Here is a 20,396-nt window from a genome sequence, read left to right on the forward strand (position 1 = left end):
GCTGCTGCTGCTGCTGTTGTTACTGCTGCTGGTGGCCTCATAGTGTAGGGATGAGTGGTGGATGTTACATGCAGCAGCAGCACCAGGGGTAGGAGGGCAAGGCAGGGGTGGTCATGCAGTAGTGCGTGTGTGTGTGTGTTGTGTTGTCCTGCTCCTTTGTGGCCATTCCTTTGCTTTCTGGCTTACTGCCACCTGTATTTCACTGTCCTTTCATAAGTGTTATTGTTTGTTGCTTTTATATTATTGTTTTCCTTCTATATAAATTACAATTTTGGCTAGAGACCTAAACTCCTTGGCTAATCACATCCTAGCAAGGTTTGAACGAGGGCGCAAGGAGCGTGGAGAGGGCATGTGTTGCCCTTTGCACGCCACATCCAAGACACGACCCATTCTACCCAAAGCCATTACCCAAAACCACCAGCAGTAGATATATATCCAGCTTCTCCTTTTTCATGATATTTTCACTGAATACAACCATTCAAACATGGAATGTTTAGCTATTGCCTGTGCCTTTTGATTATATATATATATATATATATATATAATGCTTTTCAATGCACTGCTCTATGTAGAATGAAAGAGAATTTCTATCAGTATCAATTCAATTTTTTCTAAACTTCACTTAAAATATCAGTATTATTGCTGCAGCATCATTGATTTTTCTTGAGATTAATTCATTGAACCAACATTATTTTATGATAATATCTATCAAATATAGTGCTTAGTCATGAGTGCTACTGATGCTAAAATTGTTTTGTTGCTACAGCAATTCCACATGGCAGGTTATTTGTCTTGTGTGATCTTAGAATGAGCCATGAAATGCATATTCATTATAGCTACCAGAAATCTTCCTCTCTCTCCTATGACTAATTCCATCTGTTTTCATTTTCATTATCTGTCAGAACAATCTCCTTTCATTCTTCTGCCCTACTGTTTGCCACATGTGCTAGAGGGCTGCACCTCCCTTTTGTATTAATGAGTCCTTGATTTACTTTTAGAAGCACAAAAACTTGCTATAAGTAGTGTAATATTTGCTAGATATGCAAGTCACTCCATACTGTGTGCAAGATTTTGGTGCTTTTAGCTTTCAGACATACAGGGTACAGCCTGATGACATTATCTACACTCAGAAGATGCCAATGTAAATTATTTGATATACTATTTCCAGCCACAATTTATTTTTTGCTATTTTCGTGAAAATTCTTCTTCTTGCTGTGAAAAATAACTTGTATGATTATTAAGTGCTTTTTCTACTTTTTTCCACTAATAATTATTTCTATATGTAAAATTTTTCCAAAATATTTTGCAATTTTCTTCAGTTAGCTACCCAAAATTATATAACATCTTCTTTGTGTGGTTAAGATTTTTTTGTGTAAGTTAGTCATTTCCTGGTCATCATCACTAGAAACTAAACCCCACAGTATTTGTTCAAAGGTTCCACTGACTAAAAGAAATTTGTTGGATGAGTAGTATACTTTTATTCCTTTGGAACCGTTGAACTACTGCTGGTGCCTTACATTACCTCAGCAACTGTGCCTGAACTTCATTTCTGGATTAACATCAGTAAGATTTACTTACTACCTGTGTACCTGACCTCTGTGACCTTGTTTAATGTGGCCAAACCTCTGTTAGTTACACATCCTTGTCTTGTATGTAATCTCACCATTTTTTGGTATCCTTTTCTTTGTGTTTGTAATTTGTAGCTCATGTGTTGGCTCTAATAAGTATACTGCGGTCCCAGCTTGGAAAAGGAGCTATTATTTGCTTTCTGATCAACATCATTGCCAGTTGGGAACACAAGACAACTGCTGCATGTTGCACAAGACTTAGGCATGAAGCCAAATCTGCTTAAATATTGTTGCAGCTTTGACTCTTGAAATAAAATGTAATGTCACATTTGAAAATGCACATATGTGGAGGGATAGACAATGAGAGTTGAAGTAATGATGAAGGTAACCCAGAGTGGCTCCAAGGAGTGGGACGCAGGTACTGTGCAGGGCTGGCACAGAGTGTCACCCAGTGCAGGGCGGCGGAGGCAGGGCAAGTTCTCCATGATTGTCAAGCATGAGTACTGCTCTTTTAGGTCTACTAAAGCAATAAGATGATTGGAAATTGTAGAGTACCTTTATTAGTGTCACAACCTGTCACTTCTTCTTGTGAATAAGAAAACTTGAAATACTTCCAGTAAACATTTTGTTTTTCAATGTGCAACTTCTCTAGCTGGCACTCAACCTTTGTCCTGGTTCCTTATCATTGTCTGACTCCTTGACATTTTGTCCTCTCACTTCATCATTCATGATGCACTCCCTTATCAGGAATCATTATTATGCACCATAATGTGTTACTAGCATAACTGATTTTTTCCCCCTTTTAATATGAACCAGTTCTTTAATCATGTCTTGCAAGTCTTTACTCTCAATTGCTTGTATTTGATAAGACTTCAGATTTACTTAGATGATTTAATGGACCTTCTGTATTTTTTATATTTTATCATAATGTAGATTTTATACAATATATACTTTTTTTTCTTTACAACCTTTTTCTCTTTTTTTATCAAATAGGTGATCATTTTGGGGGAAGTATTTACATAGCTTGCCAAGTCACTTAACTTTTATTTCATTGTATTTCCTTTCCTTTTCCATAAGTTGAAATCATTCTTGGTATTATATGATTTATATGTAATATTTTGAATGATGTTATATACCCTCCAGTTTCGTCACATCCATATTTTACTTTTTTTCCTTTCTTTTTAATTCTGTAGCAAGTTCAAGTTTTCCCTTCATTTGGTCTGGGTTGTTCCCCAATAATCTTTCCAATGGCCTCTGCTACAGTGTGAGACAAAGTGTTTGGTTAACCTTCTGAAAGGTTTGGTTTTGGACCACAAACTACAGTTAACATGATAGCTAAGAGCAATGTTGGCACTCATCATTACATTGTGTAATCTTGATGCTGGATGGAAGCATAATGGTAGAAAGATATGTTGAGATTTTTCCAGCTTCACTTTCATAGGATAACATGATTATCACCTACAGGACTTACCTGTGAAGTTTTCATACTTTGCACGCATCAGAAATTTAGGTAACTTTTTGATAAAAGTTTTGTTGTATGTTTGAATAGAAATGAATAGGCATTACTGTCAACTCATGATATTAGGAATGTAGCAGTCTGGCTTGTGGCTTAGTGATGCAGAACTGGAGAAGTAAAAGAGCTATAATGAAATGGAAATGACAGTTTATTCCACTTTGTAGGGATGGAAGAAAAGTGCAAAGATGGCAAACCATGTGAATGTTAGGCAGTGTAATGAAAAGGAAATGTGGATGCTTAAAATATGTTAAACAGTATATTATTACTCTTATGCATAAGTTGGAAGTATGTGTAGAACACTGGAGCATTTGAGCAGTTGAAGTTAGCTAACTGACAAACAAATACAGGGCTATATAGATGTGTATTTATAGCACATCTTTACTATGACAAAAAATTAAGTGGGAGTAAGACAGCTTGCCTACTTTTTTACAGCTTGACTTTTGATCCTTGATATTAATTGTTATTTGCTAATCACTTATGGTTTAAGAATAAAAAAAAAATGGAGCTCTGTTGCTTTTCACAGGGAACTTGGTTTGCTGTAGCCTGTTCCACCCATGGTAATATGTTTACATGTATATGCATCCACTTCCTGAGACCTGATGGTGCAGGGACTAGTGTGCTAGACTCACAGCCAGCAGGACCGAGAATAAAGTTCTTAGATGGACAGGGATAGTTTGGATGTCTCCATTCATGCTATAGACTCACACACAAACACTTCAAGCCAGCATGATCTGGTGTAACCCCTATTAACCACTGGGGATTAACCATTTGCCCTGCAGTGGCATTATGAAAATAACAGTAATGTATCTACGGAAGCATTAGAGCCAGATATGACTGGTGAGGTTAAGACCCTTTCATGTATATTGCAGAATAATATTTTTTTTTTTTACTTGTATATCAGCTCCTTAGTACATAAATTGTTTAGAATATTCTGGTAAAAGTTTAAGCAAAATCACAAAATATCCTTGTCCTTGTCACAAAAGCAAAGTTTGGATGGAATACTAGCAATTTTTCCTTATGTAATAACTATAAGCAAATAGGATATAACATTTCCTATACAGAAACGAGAAGAAAAATTTGTCTCTTAGTATTATACAAACACACACACACACACACACACACACACACACACACACACACACACTTAAGGTAGGCATGAGACTAATCGTAATATGTTTCATCAGTGTTCACCAAAACAGAATATCAGTGACCCTCTTAATAATATATTTAGTTCCAAAGTAATAACCTAAATTTTTCTGTAGTTTTGAGATTGATATTTATTATTAGTAACAAGACAAACTATTGAAGCATTTTGCAACATACAGGACTAAGTTTTGAGAACAAATAAGGTAAAGCCTTTGAGTGGTTTGCTTGTGGCTGATGCCTTTCACCTTTATTTATCATTATTTTCATTCAGTCTTTTATTGTCTTATTTCATTGTGGAGTCATCTGGAAACCACTGTTCTAGTTGGAGTGTTTGGGTTCTAGTCCAGCACTAGTAATTGTAATCCTTAGTCCTTTTCTAAACCTGATTTATTTGGTACAAGGTACCAGTTTTGAAGAAAACAACAACTTTAAAACATAGAAATGGTGTTATGGTGAGAAATATGACCCACTGTCATTTTGGAAAAACTTGTAAATTATGCTGCTGTAAGAAATATGTGGAAAAAGACTCTTTAGGCCATTCTTTCTGTCTTACAGACATGTCTATGATACGTTCCAGTTTCTATAGTGCTCTTTAGTAACAGTTATCATAAATAACCATGTTTAATGAATGTCTCTAATTTTAATTAATATTGTGAAACTGTCAGAGGAGGATGTCCTGCTCCTTGAGTGTTTGTTTGTACACTTACCTTGGGTTGTGTTCCTGCCATTGTGTTTTAGAGCACATTTCATGTTGGCTGAAGGCATGAATATCTTCATATTTTTGTCTCAAAGGAAGCAGATATAATAGTAAAAAAAAATTAGTGAGCTGGTTGTGATGTGGTATGTTGGACTTATTAAAGAGACCTGAAAGATTTGCCACAAAAATAATGCCCAGGATGTCCTCATTAGGGATTCAACAGTCCCCACAAACAGTTTTTCTTGTAGACTTTGAGGATACTCTTGTTTGAGAATGGGTTGAGATTTATAGATTTGTGTATCATGTATAGAGGCATCATGTGAAGCATGCATTAAAGAATAGGAGACTCAGTTAATGGCTGGAATACTATCAGATTTAAGGTACAGACAGACAGATAGCATGGTGGCCACTGATGAAAAATCCAGTATATTCCCTAACTGGAAACTGTAGAGCATGGCTGTATGGTGGTTGTTAATGGCCTACACCAAAAGTTGAAAGTGCATCATACACTAAGATGCCTGCTGACACAAAAGGAAATAGCCATGTATGAAGCTTTTTCTGTGGTTATATACATAAACAGTATGGCTTACATATTTGCCATTTTGGTTTTGAGATTCTACCATGAATCTTTTTTTTTTTACATCTGGAACAGCTATGGTCCTCCTTGTGAGTAATGATTATCATAAAACCTATGTACATTTCCCACATTAATTACACTAGTATTTCATGTTATGGCCCTGAAAGATATATAAAGAAAATGACAGATCCCTAAGGGGAAGCAGGGGTAAGAGGGACTAGGACACCATAGTATGATTTTCATGGCAAGAGACATTCATTGTCAAGAAATTCTGTAGAATTTCTTGAAAACTCATTGCTAGTCTTTCTCATGCTTATCAAAAAGAAACTGGTAGGGGTTCATGGTCTTCCGAACTGCCAGTTAGTAGTGTGATTCAAGAAAGTAATTTTTGACCACCTTTCCTTGTAAGAGTTACTTTTAGTTCTCAGTGTGCTGCCTTGTATCTCAAGGGGTGTTCAGCTCTTTCCAGCAGCTGGTGGTTAGTGGCCAGTGGTGCCAGAATGCATCCTTTTTTTTAAGTGTTCTAAATGCTTTTATAAAAGGATGTAGAAATAATTTAAATTCAAGCATATCAATGAAGTGATTGACACAATGTACTGAGGAGAAAGAATGACCATGAAATGTTGTACAGTACATATTTTGAATTGGATGCTGGAGTGTCAATAAGTAAACCAAAGAAGATGGTATCAGTCCATGAAGGAGGAACCAGAAAACATGACACATGACATGCATAAACTAAGTGGCACATAACTGCTGAGCTTGACTTATTTATTAAATATCTTTCAAAATTGTAATGATGAGATTCATGTATTCATGTGTAGGCCATTTCTATTATTCACAAGGCTGGTATCCTACCTTCTCATACTTGTAGCTGACAAATACACTGTGGAGAATTTCTTGATTCCTTGTGCTGCTTTATCAGCATATCCTCCTTTTAGACTGAACTGAGCATTTCCAATTCATATTTAAATGGTTATAAGTGTGGAAAAATTAGAAGAAAGTATACAATAGATGGAGGTGACAGTATGAGTTTCAGTAATAAAGACTTTAGGTCTCAGATTGCACATAGTATTGTTAAATGTCCGAATGTTAAAACTCAAAGATCTTATGGACAGTTCCAGCATCAAACACATTTTGTAGACACATAATTCATATGGAGTTTGTGAGCTTAGGCTTTTATTACAAAATATACATAAATATTTACTAATTCACTTTATACCTCTTGGAGCATAATGGGTTACCCATATAAAATCAGTTGGATATGAATGTTATTGTTGCTCACTTCATGTTAATGTAGTTTGTCATACAAAAAGTATCTTGTAAAGAAAGTATTCTCTTGGAATTTAAAAGGCACCAAATACTGTAGCTCATGGGTCAGAAAGTGTTTTCAGGAGCATGTCATCCTATCCCTGGGTTCTCTTCCCTTTGGCTGGTATCATAGCTAGCACCCATTGAAGATTTTTCCATAAATCAAAATTCTTAGTGACATGTATTAAAATTTTAATAGTCTGATAGCAAAACCATGTTGTATAATATTTTATCTTCTGTTATGGCAAGTTTTATAGAATCCTGACTCCTCCCTTATATCTTTTTTTTTACTGAGTAGTTACTCTTCACATTCTGTACACATTTCTGTATTTTCTTAAAATACTGTCAATGAGGCTTTATTCTTTAAATTTCCTTGACATTACTTATATGTTTGATAATTCTGTACTCACACCCTGTGTCTCAAGAAATTATAGTTTTGTATTTTTCTCTTAGTTATCACGATGAAGTACAAGTTCAGTTCCATCCTCGTGTGATGCCTGAAACAATTGTCAACGGATTAGTTTCCCTTGTTATTTTATTTTCAGTATAACTCTCCTGGGCAAAAGGAATATTGACATAACCTAGAATACTTAATATCAACTAATGAAAAATGCAACCTCATTTGCAAAATAATTATACTACTTAATTTTGGGCTTTGACATGACTAGGAGTAAACCTTAGTCTTCTGGGAGAAGCACCGCATCAGCCATGGCTTTCATTGAAGCCTTTATCTTTGCTGTATCATTTTTTTTGGCAAGTTGTGTGACCTTACTGCATTTAAGGGCTTGTGTTGGCAGTGGGCAACAAAATTTAATTCCTAATTTTGAATTGTGTGAAGTTCCTAGATTTACATTTTTCCCCTGAGTGTCTTAGATGTGAGTACCACAAAACTCAAGAAATAGCAAGTCCTGTGTTTCACGACACAAGATATTTTAGTGTGTCCATAAAACACATTAATTTGAGTTGCTGGTAGCTTTAGTGCATTTTACCTTAAATTGGTATGCTCATGTTTAAATGATAGTTAAACACACTGGACACTAATATATGAGCATAACATTACACACTGCCCTTCCAATTTCCATAACATTATGGCACTGGGAAAATAATTTCACATCAATGTACATAATACAGGTCATGCACTCACCATGTGCTAAAATATAAAGTTTTCCATAACTCAATATTCACAAACTGCATATATCTTTGCATAGCAATTAGCCTCTTTTATATGATGTAATAAAAGATGCTACATACCAATGGTGTACTTTGTACATATTTTTAAAAATCTGACTGGAATTATTTTCTTAAACAGAGTAATAAACCAATTACATGGAGTATTGGTCTCAGTAATAGATGACTTTCAGCATTCTATTCCACTGGTACAAATAATACTTAATCCCCATCACCTGTGAGAACAATCTTGTATGTCATGTCTTACTGGGCCTTTTTTTTTTTTTTTTTTTTTTTTTTTTTTTTTTTTTTTTTTTTTTTTTTTTTAAGGCTCTAGTTATCAAAGACATTTTTGCCATGGCACATATACATATTCTTTGTAGGCATACGGGACTTACTGAATCTCAAAATGCCTCAGATGTTTGTAGTATATATTTTTTGCCACAAATGATGAATTATAAACAAAATCTGTTTCACAGTGACATTTTGGAAGTATATTTTATGCTGTATTTTTAAATACAAATTTGATGCTTGGTACATAAACACATTTCTGTGAAATTATAATCAGAAATATCCCTTTTATATTAAACTGTACAACCCTTCAGTCACCAATTCATGTAGATCTATAGGTTGTGATAATTTTTCAATGGCAGATAGAAAGCTTTACATTTTCTTCTTATTTCTTGTAATATACTACTTGTATTTCTGTAGGTCTTCTTGAAACATTTATACACTCCAGACATTAGTGACATATCTTGGTAATGCCGTAATCCCCCCGTAGAGAAATATTCAACAGAGGGAAAGGTTGATGTAACCATAAGAAACCTTTCATAGCAACAGAAGATACATAAAAGAGAAAAAGCAATATCAGCCATAGAAGAGAAGAAGGGAGGAATGGAAGAATAGAAGATGTAATGTCCATTAGTAACAGATCTTGAATTCCAGTAATGAAGATGTTCCTATTTGTGTGCCTCATGATTGTGAACAAAGTATTATCTTTACACTTCAAGTTACATTTGTGGATCTTCCAGTTCTCTGATTCTCTCTCTATCTATCTCTCCCTGAGGTTTTGATACAGCCTCTTTAGATTTATACCTTTTATTAGGTATTTTTGAGTGACATTCTTTTATCATCTTTAAGGTACATTTGAGGAAATTTTTAAACTGTTGGTAATTTGTGTATGAATGGGTGGGGGGCTTTATTATCATCATCTGACACACATTTCATCCATCTTTCTTCTCATACCTTGTGATAACCCCAGTTAAAAGATACTGTCCCTTTCGTTATTCTGTGTTTTGTGTGTTTAAATTATTTCCCAATGCCAGTATCGTAATTTTTATGTATTTCTTTAATCAATAATAGTACTGTCCTGCATGATCATCTTTTTGAATATATATACATATATATAAAACTATACATAATCCTTACAGCTCTGATCACACCATCTAGTCCTGTCCTTTTGGAATCTGCCAGCTTGTTGTCTCTTTCATTTTATATATTTTCTCTTGAGCTAACCAACAACTGTGCTCAAGGTGTACCTCTTTGTAGTATATTTCACCCTAACACTTAAATGGCCTATCTGTATCAGTGTACTTTTTTTTGTAAGTGGTTGTATAGTTAATGCAGTGAATACCTGAAGATAGTGCATACCTATAGGATTATTTGCCTCTGCAAATGACCGTCTGATATAGGGGTTCCTTTCCACATGATTATTTACATAGTTGTCTTTGTTTTAATTCCCACATCCTTAGACTCTGTGTTGTCAATCTCCATATTCCTGTCACCCTTCATATCCCATTGTTATTGCTGCCATCCTTATACTCCAAACCTCTGTCTATAGTTTTATGTACTGCACTACACCTGACCCCGCCATCTCGTGTCATCTGCCCCTCGTTAAACCTTCCGCCCCATGGATCCCATACTCCTTGACCCAAGTCCTCTAGTCTAGCCCCTCAACCCGTGCCGGTCCTCGTCTGACTGGCTTGCTATGGTCCCTCTAGGCTGTGTTTGCCAGCTGGATACCAGAAATCACCGAGATCGTAGGCAACAGGTCCAAGTATGGCGGCGAGTACAAACGGTCACATGGACGGAGGTATCATTTAGGAGAGAGCCCGTAGAATCATATTAAATTTTTTTATAATCCCGTGACCCGCGACTGTTTAGGCACATGTTGCATGGGATGATCATCATTTAGCTTAGTCTTCCCATAAACCAACCTCGGTGGCATTTGTATTTTCTACTCATATTAAGGCCATAAAACGTGGGCTATGGGAGATGCTGGCACTTTGCTGCACTCCTGTCAACAGAGCACGGGCGACAAGAGGCGGTCATACAAGTTGGCTTTCTTTAATTGCTATCTATATCTCAGCAGCCATTGTATACCCCTCAAAGCCATGTTGACCACGGTGAAAGTGTGCCTAATCTCTTGCATGAAATTTGGCAACAGTGTGATTTGTGTGTTGGTGCTACTTAAAGTTCTGTGCTCCATCTCTACTTAGGCAATATTCGCAAGCTGTATCCCTGAAATTATAGACCTGGTTGGGACTAGATCCAAGTACGGCGGAACACTCAAGAACGAGAGGGGAAGAAGGTAGAGTGTAGAGTCCCTCCCTTAGTGATGCCACTACCACAAAACACCATCATCATCACTGCCTTCAGTGCCACCTCCAAATCCCAACAGCAACAGCTTTATGCAATGCACCACCTCGCTATGGTCATAGGAGTGCACATGTTTTCAGATCTTACTGATAAAAAATACTCAGTAGGTCTAATGCTAAATATGTGTTATAATGTGTCAGCTGTTTAATCATATGGGAATTGTTTGAAGTATTTCAATGAAAATATGATATACTATTATAACAGGAGTTAATATGTAACTTGCATAGGTATAGTTAATGTAGTTAATCATTAGAGAAGACAAATGATGTCTTACTGGCAATGTAATGAGTGAAATGTGTAGCAACTTTTTTCTCACGTACAGGATTTGGGGATTCATTATAGATGTGTATTTTCAAGCAGCTGTGCATTGTCATCAGAAATGAAGATCTAGACTAAAGGAATAAACTATGTTGTAAATTAATGTAAGATGTCCATAGAGAAACCTTGGTTTTTATTTGTTTTATAAATCTGAAAGTTCATAGAAACTTAAAGAAATTCTACTTTTCATACATAGAATTAATTTTATGCTAGGTTTAACTGCAAGAAAAATTATTATGAATAAATAAGTGGTAATATATATATATATATATATATATATATATATATATATATATATATATATATATATATATATATATATATATATATATATATATATATATATATATATATATATAATGTATTTTAATTTGATATTTTCTTTTATAATTTTGAAAGATGCAAGATATCTTAGATTCCATTAAGGACAGTATTCAGTAGGTAAAGAAAATGAGTAAAAGTAATATATTTTAAATTTTAGGTCACTATTATTTTGGTTATCCTTAGATTTTTATTATTATTATTATTATTATTATTATTATTATTATTATTATTATTATTATTATTATCATTATCATTATTATTATTAGTAGTAGTATTTTTACTATTTTTTATTGTTATTTGTTATTATTATTATTATTATTATTATTATTATTATTATTATTATTATTATTATTATTATTATTATTATTATTATCATTTTTATATTATAAATTTTTGTTGATATCTACTTGAATTTTGTCAAAACAGTACCGGGATACCAAGCCATAGTTTTGTACAAGTTATGAATATAACACTTACATTTTGCTTATGTGTTAGAGAACTTAAATGTATTTTCTCATTGGTTCTACATGCTGTTTCTTGTGGAATTTCATACTTTTTAGAAGATTTGTTATTATTAATGTGATTGATCCTTCAATCATCCATTTCTCGAAGTAGTTTATCACACACAGGAAGGACAAATGGCTGTGAATACATGTTGAACCATTAGTAAAAACGAATGTTGTTCATGTGATAAATGACTGTATAATGGATGTAAATACCTCTTTACTACTACTACTATAACTATACTACTACTACTACTACAGCTACTACTACTCTACTACTACTACTACTACTACTACTACTACTACTACTACTACTACTACTATCACCACCACCACTACCATTGCTATAGGTGAATCATACTTTTAAAGAGTTATGCTTTAAAATCATTCAGTAAATAAAAATTCATAAATCAGAAACAGTTCTAGATTTCTAGCTTTTCCATTCAAAATTTTAATTTTGTTTTTCAGAAAAATTAATTTTGCATTTGTAAAGCAGAAGGGAGGGCAAAATTTTATTATTTGTATTTTTGATAAACAGTTTAATGTTAATACATCAAGATACACCTGTCACTGGTATTACTACTATTGATGATGATGGTGATTTAATAATAATATAATGATTATCATAATAATGGTAATTATTATTATTATAACTAACAACAACAGTGTATTCCATACATAATCAACTCAAGTGCATCCAATGTACTAAAAAAGAAAAAAAAATAGAGCATTGTGAAAATTAGATCAATGTATCAAGTACATTTCTGTTAAGAGTTCAATTTGGTGCAGAAACACACATACATACATACAGTATCGGCAATGAGTGTGCACAACTCTAAGGAAAAACTGGACAAGTGTAGATATGGAGATGGGACCACACAAGTATAGCTCAGGCCCTGTAAATTACAACTAGGTAAATACAAATAGGTGAACAAACACACACACACACACACACACACACACACACACACACACACACACACACACACACACACACACACACACACACACACACACACACGCTAAGATGGTTCTGGAGTTGTGCAAGTCACCCTACGAAGATGTTGGAAATTCCTATCCTTAAAAATAGGAGAGAGAGAGAGAGAGAGAGAGAGAGAGAGAGAGAGGAGATTTAATAAGCATCTATAGAATGATAAATGGTATGGAAAATGTGGACAAAAATATTTTATAAATTTAGACACAGAGTACAAGGGGGGACAGTAAGAAGCTGAAGAAAGTTAAATGTAGAAGAGACATCAAGAAGTATAGTTTTCCTCAAAGAAGTGTGAACAAATGGAATGAATTCAGTGAAGACATTGACAATGTTGTAACTGTCCATGCTTTTAAGACCAAACTGGATAGATATAGAGATGGGATACTATGAGATTATTCCCCTCCCATAAACCACAACTAGGTAAATACACACACACACCATCATTATCATCATCCTAATCATCATCATCACAAGCTGCTGCATTGCTTTCTGTGTTTAATTTAGTAGAAAATGAGAAAACAAGTTTAATTTTGTTATTGTACTCACATAATTAAAAAAAAGATGTTGAAGATGTACCATTTACACATATAAGAAATAATGATAACTCATCTTTCTTTAACAGGTTTAATAGATAAAGGCACATACTTAGTTGGAGAGATTCAGTGACAACTATAGATATGGATGATTTCTGTCTAAACAAGGGCAGTGTGTGCAGTCTTGGTATAGGAATCTTGCAAACTTAGTTTTTCATAAAATGATTGTGTGACTTGTCTCATGAAGCTGTTGTATTTACAATTATCTGAATATTTATTTTCACAATGTAATGCTCATTTGATTAACTGAATTTCATCATACATAATAACAATTAAATGTATGTTTAACTTGTATTTAGTTGGAATCACACACACTCAAACACACACACACACACACACACACACACACACACACACACACACACACACACACACACACACACACACACACACACACACACACACACACACAACTACAAAGTCACAAATCCTTGACTAAGGATCATGGTTCTCTTGTACTAGATAAACAGAAGCAAACCAAATTGTCCTTGCTTGGCCAGGAACTCGAATCCCAGATCTCATGTTTGTGATGCAAGGGTACTAACCACCACACCACCATGCCAATGTACCAGTGTGTGTGTGTGTGTGTGTGTATATATATATATATATATATATATATATATATATATATATATATATATATATATATATATATATATATATATATATATATATATATATATATATATATATATAAAGTCTTTCTATTTGTATTTTGAACCAGTTTCTTAGCTTAGGAATGATGAAGCATATGTGCTTTGTATAGTATTTCCTTTATTTTGTATTCACAATTCATTATACAGTATCTGTAATTCCAAATGACATGTGGTTATATCATAAAGTTCAGTAATCAGCTCATGAAGTGAAAGTTCAGCAAAATGGGACCTAAGAAACAGCATGTTGGATTTCATCTTATTTGATTTTCTACAATTATTTAATGACGAGATGTATCGAGTATGTTTTCCTGGGTGACTGTAGCGGGGTAGTGCGTCTGATGTTGTTCTTGGGATTTGTGAGGTAGTGCTCTAATTTTCAAAGAATTTGTTCTTTATCCTAAGTGCTCATTTTAAACTCTTATTTTTAATGTTTTATCCTGATCCTTATCTTATTTTTCTTTAATACCTGTAGTGTTTGACTTTTAAGAGTTAAGAATGCCAAGCTGGTTGCTAGAACTTCTAGTGAGGTTTGACTACTAATTCTGCATGTTTGATCTCTTTGATATTAACTGATAATTACTGGTAAAATTATATTTGTGTATTGGCAATTATCTCGTAATGCCATTGCTTCATCATCATTATCACTATCATGAGGATGGGCAGGGTGGTGCTGCAAATTTTCAAAATATTGAATGCATTTTTATGCATTTTCCCTGGTATTCAGCTGCATATATTGTATATAAATCAGCATTCATATTGATTATTTAAAGTATTTTAGTACAAAATTCTTTGACATCAACATGAATGCAAACTTAATGTGACAGTCATATATGACAGTTGGCACTACACTCCTGGATACCTGCATCCTCTCATGCTTTTTTTGTGGTCTGCTGTCTTCCTAAACTATCCTCATTAGAACTGGCTTTATATTCCACATTATCTAAAAGTGAAATAAGAAAAATGCTACTGTCAAATGATCTCATTGAAATACTGAAGTATAAAAAAAATAGCTAAATCTTCAAAACAGTACTTTAAAATATTTTTCCTCTAAAGTTGATGTGATTATAGCTGTAAAGCATTAATTAATTTATTGAGACTTTTCTCAGCAAATGTGATTGTGAAGAACAGTGGACCATAAATAAACCAGTTGTTGACAGCTAGTTGTCACTGTGGTAAGGCTGCGGGCACCGGGCCTCACACTTGTCTGTAATGAGATGGATTTTCAAGTTGTTGACCAAAAAAAGGATCATTTGCAATGATCAAGAACTACTGATACAGTTTTCTAAATTACTGAATTAAAGGAAAATATGTTTTAGATATCTAGTCATAGAATAGAATATATATATATATATATATATATATATATATATATATATATATATATATATATATATATATATATATATATATATATATATATATATATATATTACATTTATTTATATTTTTTTCTCATGATATAGATTCCTTTGCAATTTAAGAAAATGTAAAATTTATATATTTTTTTAGAAGACCTTAGATATTGTCACGAAGTGAGATTTTATTTTCATAAAAGCATGAAATAACAAATGCAAATGAGTTCACTTTTTAGTTTTTATCAATTTCTTTTATGATCTTGACATGACTTAGTTTAGTGCAAGTTTATGTAGCCAGACAGTTCTGGAGCACCCACTAGCAGCCTGCAGCCTTAGCCCCATCCCCATGCTGGCTAGCCATCTCTCAGTTTAACTTATAAGAGTCACTTGTCACTTATAACAAATACATGCTTCAGAAAATTTTAACATGGCAAGAGAAAAGAAAGTGACTGATGCTGGCTAATGTGGGGATGCTGTAAATGAGCCCTTGGCCTGGAGGTTTCTGTGTAGCAACTTGACTCAAGCCTATCAAGGCCAGACAGTGCATGACCACTGTTTTTGCTTGAGCATTGAGCCTCTCAAGTCCCTCCCCTCCCTCCAGGCCACATTCCCTGAGACATCCTTCATCTTGTCACAGATGCGCCAGACGCATGGTTATTATTACAGCAGTAATAACCGCATGTCAGGAATGAAATTTATTTGATTATGACAACATTTTAAGGAAACTGAATTGTACTTGATTCATTGGTATTTTAGCTTAAATTGATTAAAAAGTTGATTTGCTTGCTAAACTAGAGAAATACTTACTGTTATATATATTCAGTGTTCATAAATGTTTTGGTGTTAATCAAGTTAATATACTCACACTTGGCAGTGGTAAAGTGTTTACTTTGAATTTTTATTTTCAGTGAATGAGTAGAATTGTATTGTTTACATAAGAAATATTGATATTTCTGACAGTGATGTCTTTATCCTCTTGTCTACAAGACATGTGAGGCTTTAGTGATTGTCACTTTGTAATGCCTGAACTTAGAAAGACTTGATTGTCAGAAATATCAACCCCGGGAGGAATTCTTTCTAATTAGTTATTATTTCTCTTCCTCCCCACACCTGCACCACAGACACATCGTGGTATGTGGCCATATCACTTATGAGTCGGTCAGCCATTTCCTGAAAGACTTTTTGCATGAAGATCGTGAAGACGTGGACGTGGAAGTTGTGTTCTTGCACAGGTAAAGTACAGTTTGTACCCAGTTTACTCTGCAGGACTGAAGCAACACACCCCTGTATGTGGGGCACAGGCATGTAGCTCTGGTTTGAGACTCTTAACTTACAAGGAGTCTCTGCCTGCACTGATTGGACACTTGTTCTTATGTCATGATGGACATATTCTCGTTCAATAATTTAGCTCATTAGTAGATTTGTAAAGATTATTTTAATGTAAAAACACTTTCCACACAAGTGAATGGGGTAATGCAGAGTATATCAAATTATTGAAGCAGGATTTATTTTACACTGTTTAGAATTAGCAGTAGTAATTGCTAGCCAAGATACTAAATATAATTACATTTCATCCATGCATAAAAATAATGTCCAAATCAGAAATTACTGACCTTTTATTTACAGGCCAGATATGAATTTATTTACTTGAGAACAGAACAATTATATCAAAGGTGGATCTCATACACAGATTTAACCATAAGAGTATTTGCATGTTTTTTTTGTTTTGTTTTTTTCTCTCCCTTTATCAATTTTCAGTGTTTATGACTTTATTGCTTTTGAAAGCAAGATGTGTGTAAGATTTTGTGGTGAAAAAGCAAAGGTATATAGTACAATACAGTACTATTACAATCAGAGTTCAGTAAGGATCAATTTACATTATTTCACACTCTCCCTTTTTATATGTTGGGATTCAGAGTTCCCTTTTAATGGGTTCAGTAGTGCTGCAAATGTAATATCGCCAGGGAGTAAATTCAGAGCAATCTGTTAGTAACGAGTTTTGATAGATGAATACATTAGAAGTTTATCAAAATATGATAAATTACATATTAAAACTCAGTTGTGCTAAGTAGCATGAAGGTTTATTTTGATCACACTAATCAGTGAGTGTGAGAGCAGTGTCTGAAGAAAACCCAGCAGTGCCATTAATCAGACTCATGGACATTCATTATAATGATGTTCAGGGATACATGAAAGTACAGTATTTATGTATTAATTTTTCATTTCACCAAAGTTTTTTTTTTGCAGATGAGTTGTGCCACAGTATTTTTTTTTTTTTTTTTTTTTTTTGCTAACTTGATTTATTTTCTGCAGTTGTTGATCATCCCAGAAAGCATGACCTGGTGTTGATGACCTTCCAATCTCTTATATATTTCTCCCAGCTTCAAACGTTTAATAGAGAATTTTTGCAGGAACGAGCCTGATCTGGAATTTGAAGGATTGTTGAAGCGAAATTCCACATGCGTTGAGTTCTTTCAAGGGACAATGTTTAACTCTGTAGACTTAGAACGTGTCAAGGTATTGAACAATTTTCCTATATACTTCCTTACCGTCCTTCACTATCCCTTCCTCTAGACCTTCAGTACAGTAATGCTTCCGTAATGTAACTTTTATTTTCTTGTTTCAACAACTCTCACTTTGATTTTATTACATTTATTTATCTTCATATAATTTTTATTATAGTACTATTATAACACAAGGTTGCTTTAATTTCTATTAATGCTCTTCTGTAATAACATCTTTTTTTGCATGGTTTTATTTTTATCTTCCAATTATTTTCACTTCTCTTCCTGGACTGATTCAGAGGTAGTGAAGGCCATTATTTTCCTCTTAGCTGGCTTGATTAAGGATCCAGTGCACCTATTGGTTTGTTCAAGTTCAGTACTCTTATACTCCTCTTCTCGGTCACATGAACGCGGCCACAGTATCTTTTCGCCTCGGAATGAGAAAGGTGTGTTTAGGAAAGGTAGACTGTTTTAGACTCTGCCTCCATCACACTGAAATCTTCTGTGTTTTGTTATGCCAGGTGAATGACTTTCCTTGATGGTGTGCCTGCCAGTATAAAACTTTATTTGCTTAAACTTACCTAAACTGCATATTGAAAACTCAAAGACCTCCATTAAACAGTAATTTGCAGTATTTAACTCTGGCTGTTTAAATGTTTTTATTTGCCTTTCTTTGGATGAATGTTCATTTTTCACAATAAGCTGATTTTTATTTTTAAGCTTGTGCTGTAATTACTGAATCTATACTTGTGCTGCGAGAGTCTGAACACTCCACCTTGCTTAAGCCTCACCCACAGTGACTATGGCCTGGGACCCATACTCCATGATGCTCCAGTCACTCGTATGTGCACACGGACTGTCTCTACCTGTAGGAGGATGAAGCATCAACAAACACACAGATGCTCACACCAGAATGGTTCTAAAACAGCCTTCATGGATAACTTACCTCTACCTTTGTTTTGATGTCCTACAGCTCCCAGTTATATTATGTTCTGTCTTGCTATGTAAATGCATCATACAAACACTGCTTTCCTGAGAGCATCCTGAAACTTATAGATGGTGATACACTGACATGACTGAAGTAGTGAGATGAAACTCCTCTGACGCATAGATTCTTTGTCTTATTTTTGACACAAATTCCTCTAAACACCAATAAATATGAGAATAAAGAGCAGTGGCAACATTCATAATAATGGTACAATAGAATTTGCCACATACATTAATTTTTAAATAGGTAGAATATAAAGACCAAGCATAATATTTGCCTTCTCTTCCAAACTAAACTCATGATTTTCATGAAATTGTTCAAGTAGAAAGCTATAATGACCAAATCTGAAACTGAGAATTTCAGCACAAATGTACATAACGTATATCTGCATGATGCAACAAAGAAGGCTTGTATTATCAGCAAGCAATCAATTTTATTTAACCACACATATTCCAATTTTTAAGATTCTAAGTCTTTTATATAAATGAAGATTTTTTTTTTTTTTTATCAGTGAAGAAATAATAATAAATCAATATAAGCTTAATGCATTGTGGTCTGCATTGTCACTGAACTCCTTAGTCAATTTGGCTTACGATAGTGATAAGGAAGATACATTCTGTTTTGATATGGAAAAATTATTCAAAGTTATTTGAAATATATAGAGGTTATACCAAATGAAAATTCACATATTTGAATATGGCAATTTATGTTTTTAACATTTACATAAAATCAATTCTTACATACATTCTTACATGCATATATTCAATTGATAGATCTTTAGAGGAGTTTTAAGAAGACTGAGAAATAAAAAAAAAAAAATATATATATATATATATATATATATATATATATATATATATATATATATATATATATATATATATATATATATATATATATATATATATATATTATATCAATATAGAAAAAATAAGCGTGCTAATATACGTACTACTTTTTCGTAATTTGTCAATCAATAACTAAAAGTTCAATAAAGACGGATTCATGAGCTGCCGCAATAAAGGTGGAAAGCCCAAAGCCTCATGGTGGCCATTGAGTGACACCAGATAACTGATGAAAACTAACTCCTTTCCGATTCCACGACAGCTCTCGTGAATGTTCCCTCCACACAAACTGCTAATGACCACCACCACCAGGCCTCTTCCTTCCCTCACACTACTTTTGTGTCTCCATTGGTGTGTGGGAGTTAAGTACTGTTACTTACCCCCTGGGATGTGGGAGTTCAGTATTTTGACCCTTGTTTTGAACAGAAAAGAACCGGACCTGGAATTGGAAGGGCTTTTGAAGCGGCACTCAACAACAGTAAGCTTCTATCAGGGGAGCATTATGAGTGCAGTGGACTTGAGCCGTGTAAAGGTAAATGATCCCCCCCTTCCCCAGTGTAGCCTGAGAACTGGCCAAGAGGGAGTTGGTGACTGTCTTCCTGTGTAACATCTAGCTCATGTAATTGCAGAGATATACTACTGCTCACTGTGTACTAACACAAAACTACAACCTGAACAA

General features: G+C 34.1%; 1 protein-coding gene across 3 annotated transcripts in view; it reads left to right on the forward strand.

Annotated features, from left to right (window-relative positions):
* LOC135089668 (calcium-activated potassium channel slowpoke-like) overlaps positions 1-20,396 on the forward strand; it is a 141,833-nt gene that overhangs the window by 73,255 nt on the left and 48,182 nt on the right. For all 3 annotated transcript variants that reach the window (XM_063985565.1, XM_063985566.1, XM_063985567.1), the window contains exons 6-7: positions 10,478-10,569; positions 16,502-16,612. In XM_063985565.1, coding sequence (XP_063841635.1) covers positions 10,478-10,569; positions 16,502-16,612 — 203 coding nt within the window. The remainder of the gene's footprint in view (positions 1-10,477; positions 10,570-16,501; positions 16,613-20,396) is intronic.

The sequence above is a fragment of the Scylla paramamosain genome, chromosome 33, assembly GCF_035594125.1.
Source record: "Scylla paramamosain isolate STU-SP2022 chromosome 33, ASM3559412v1, whole genome shotgun sequence".
NCBI classification, from domain to species: Eukaryota; Metazoa; Arthropoda; class Malacostraca; order Decapoda; family Portunidae; genus Scylla; species Scylla paramamosain.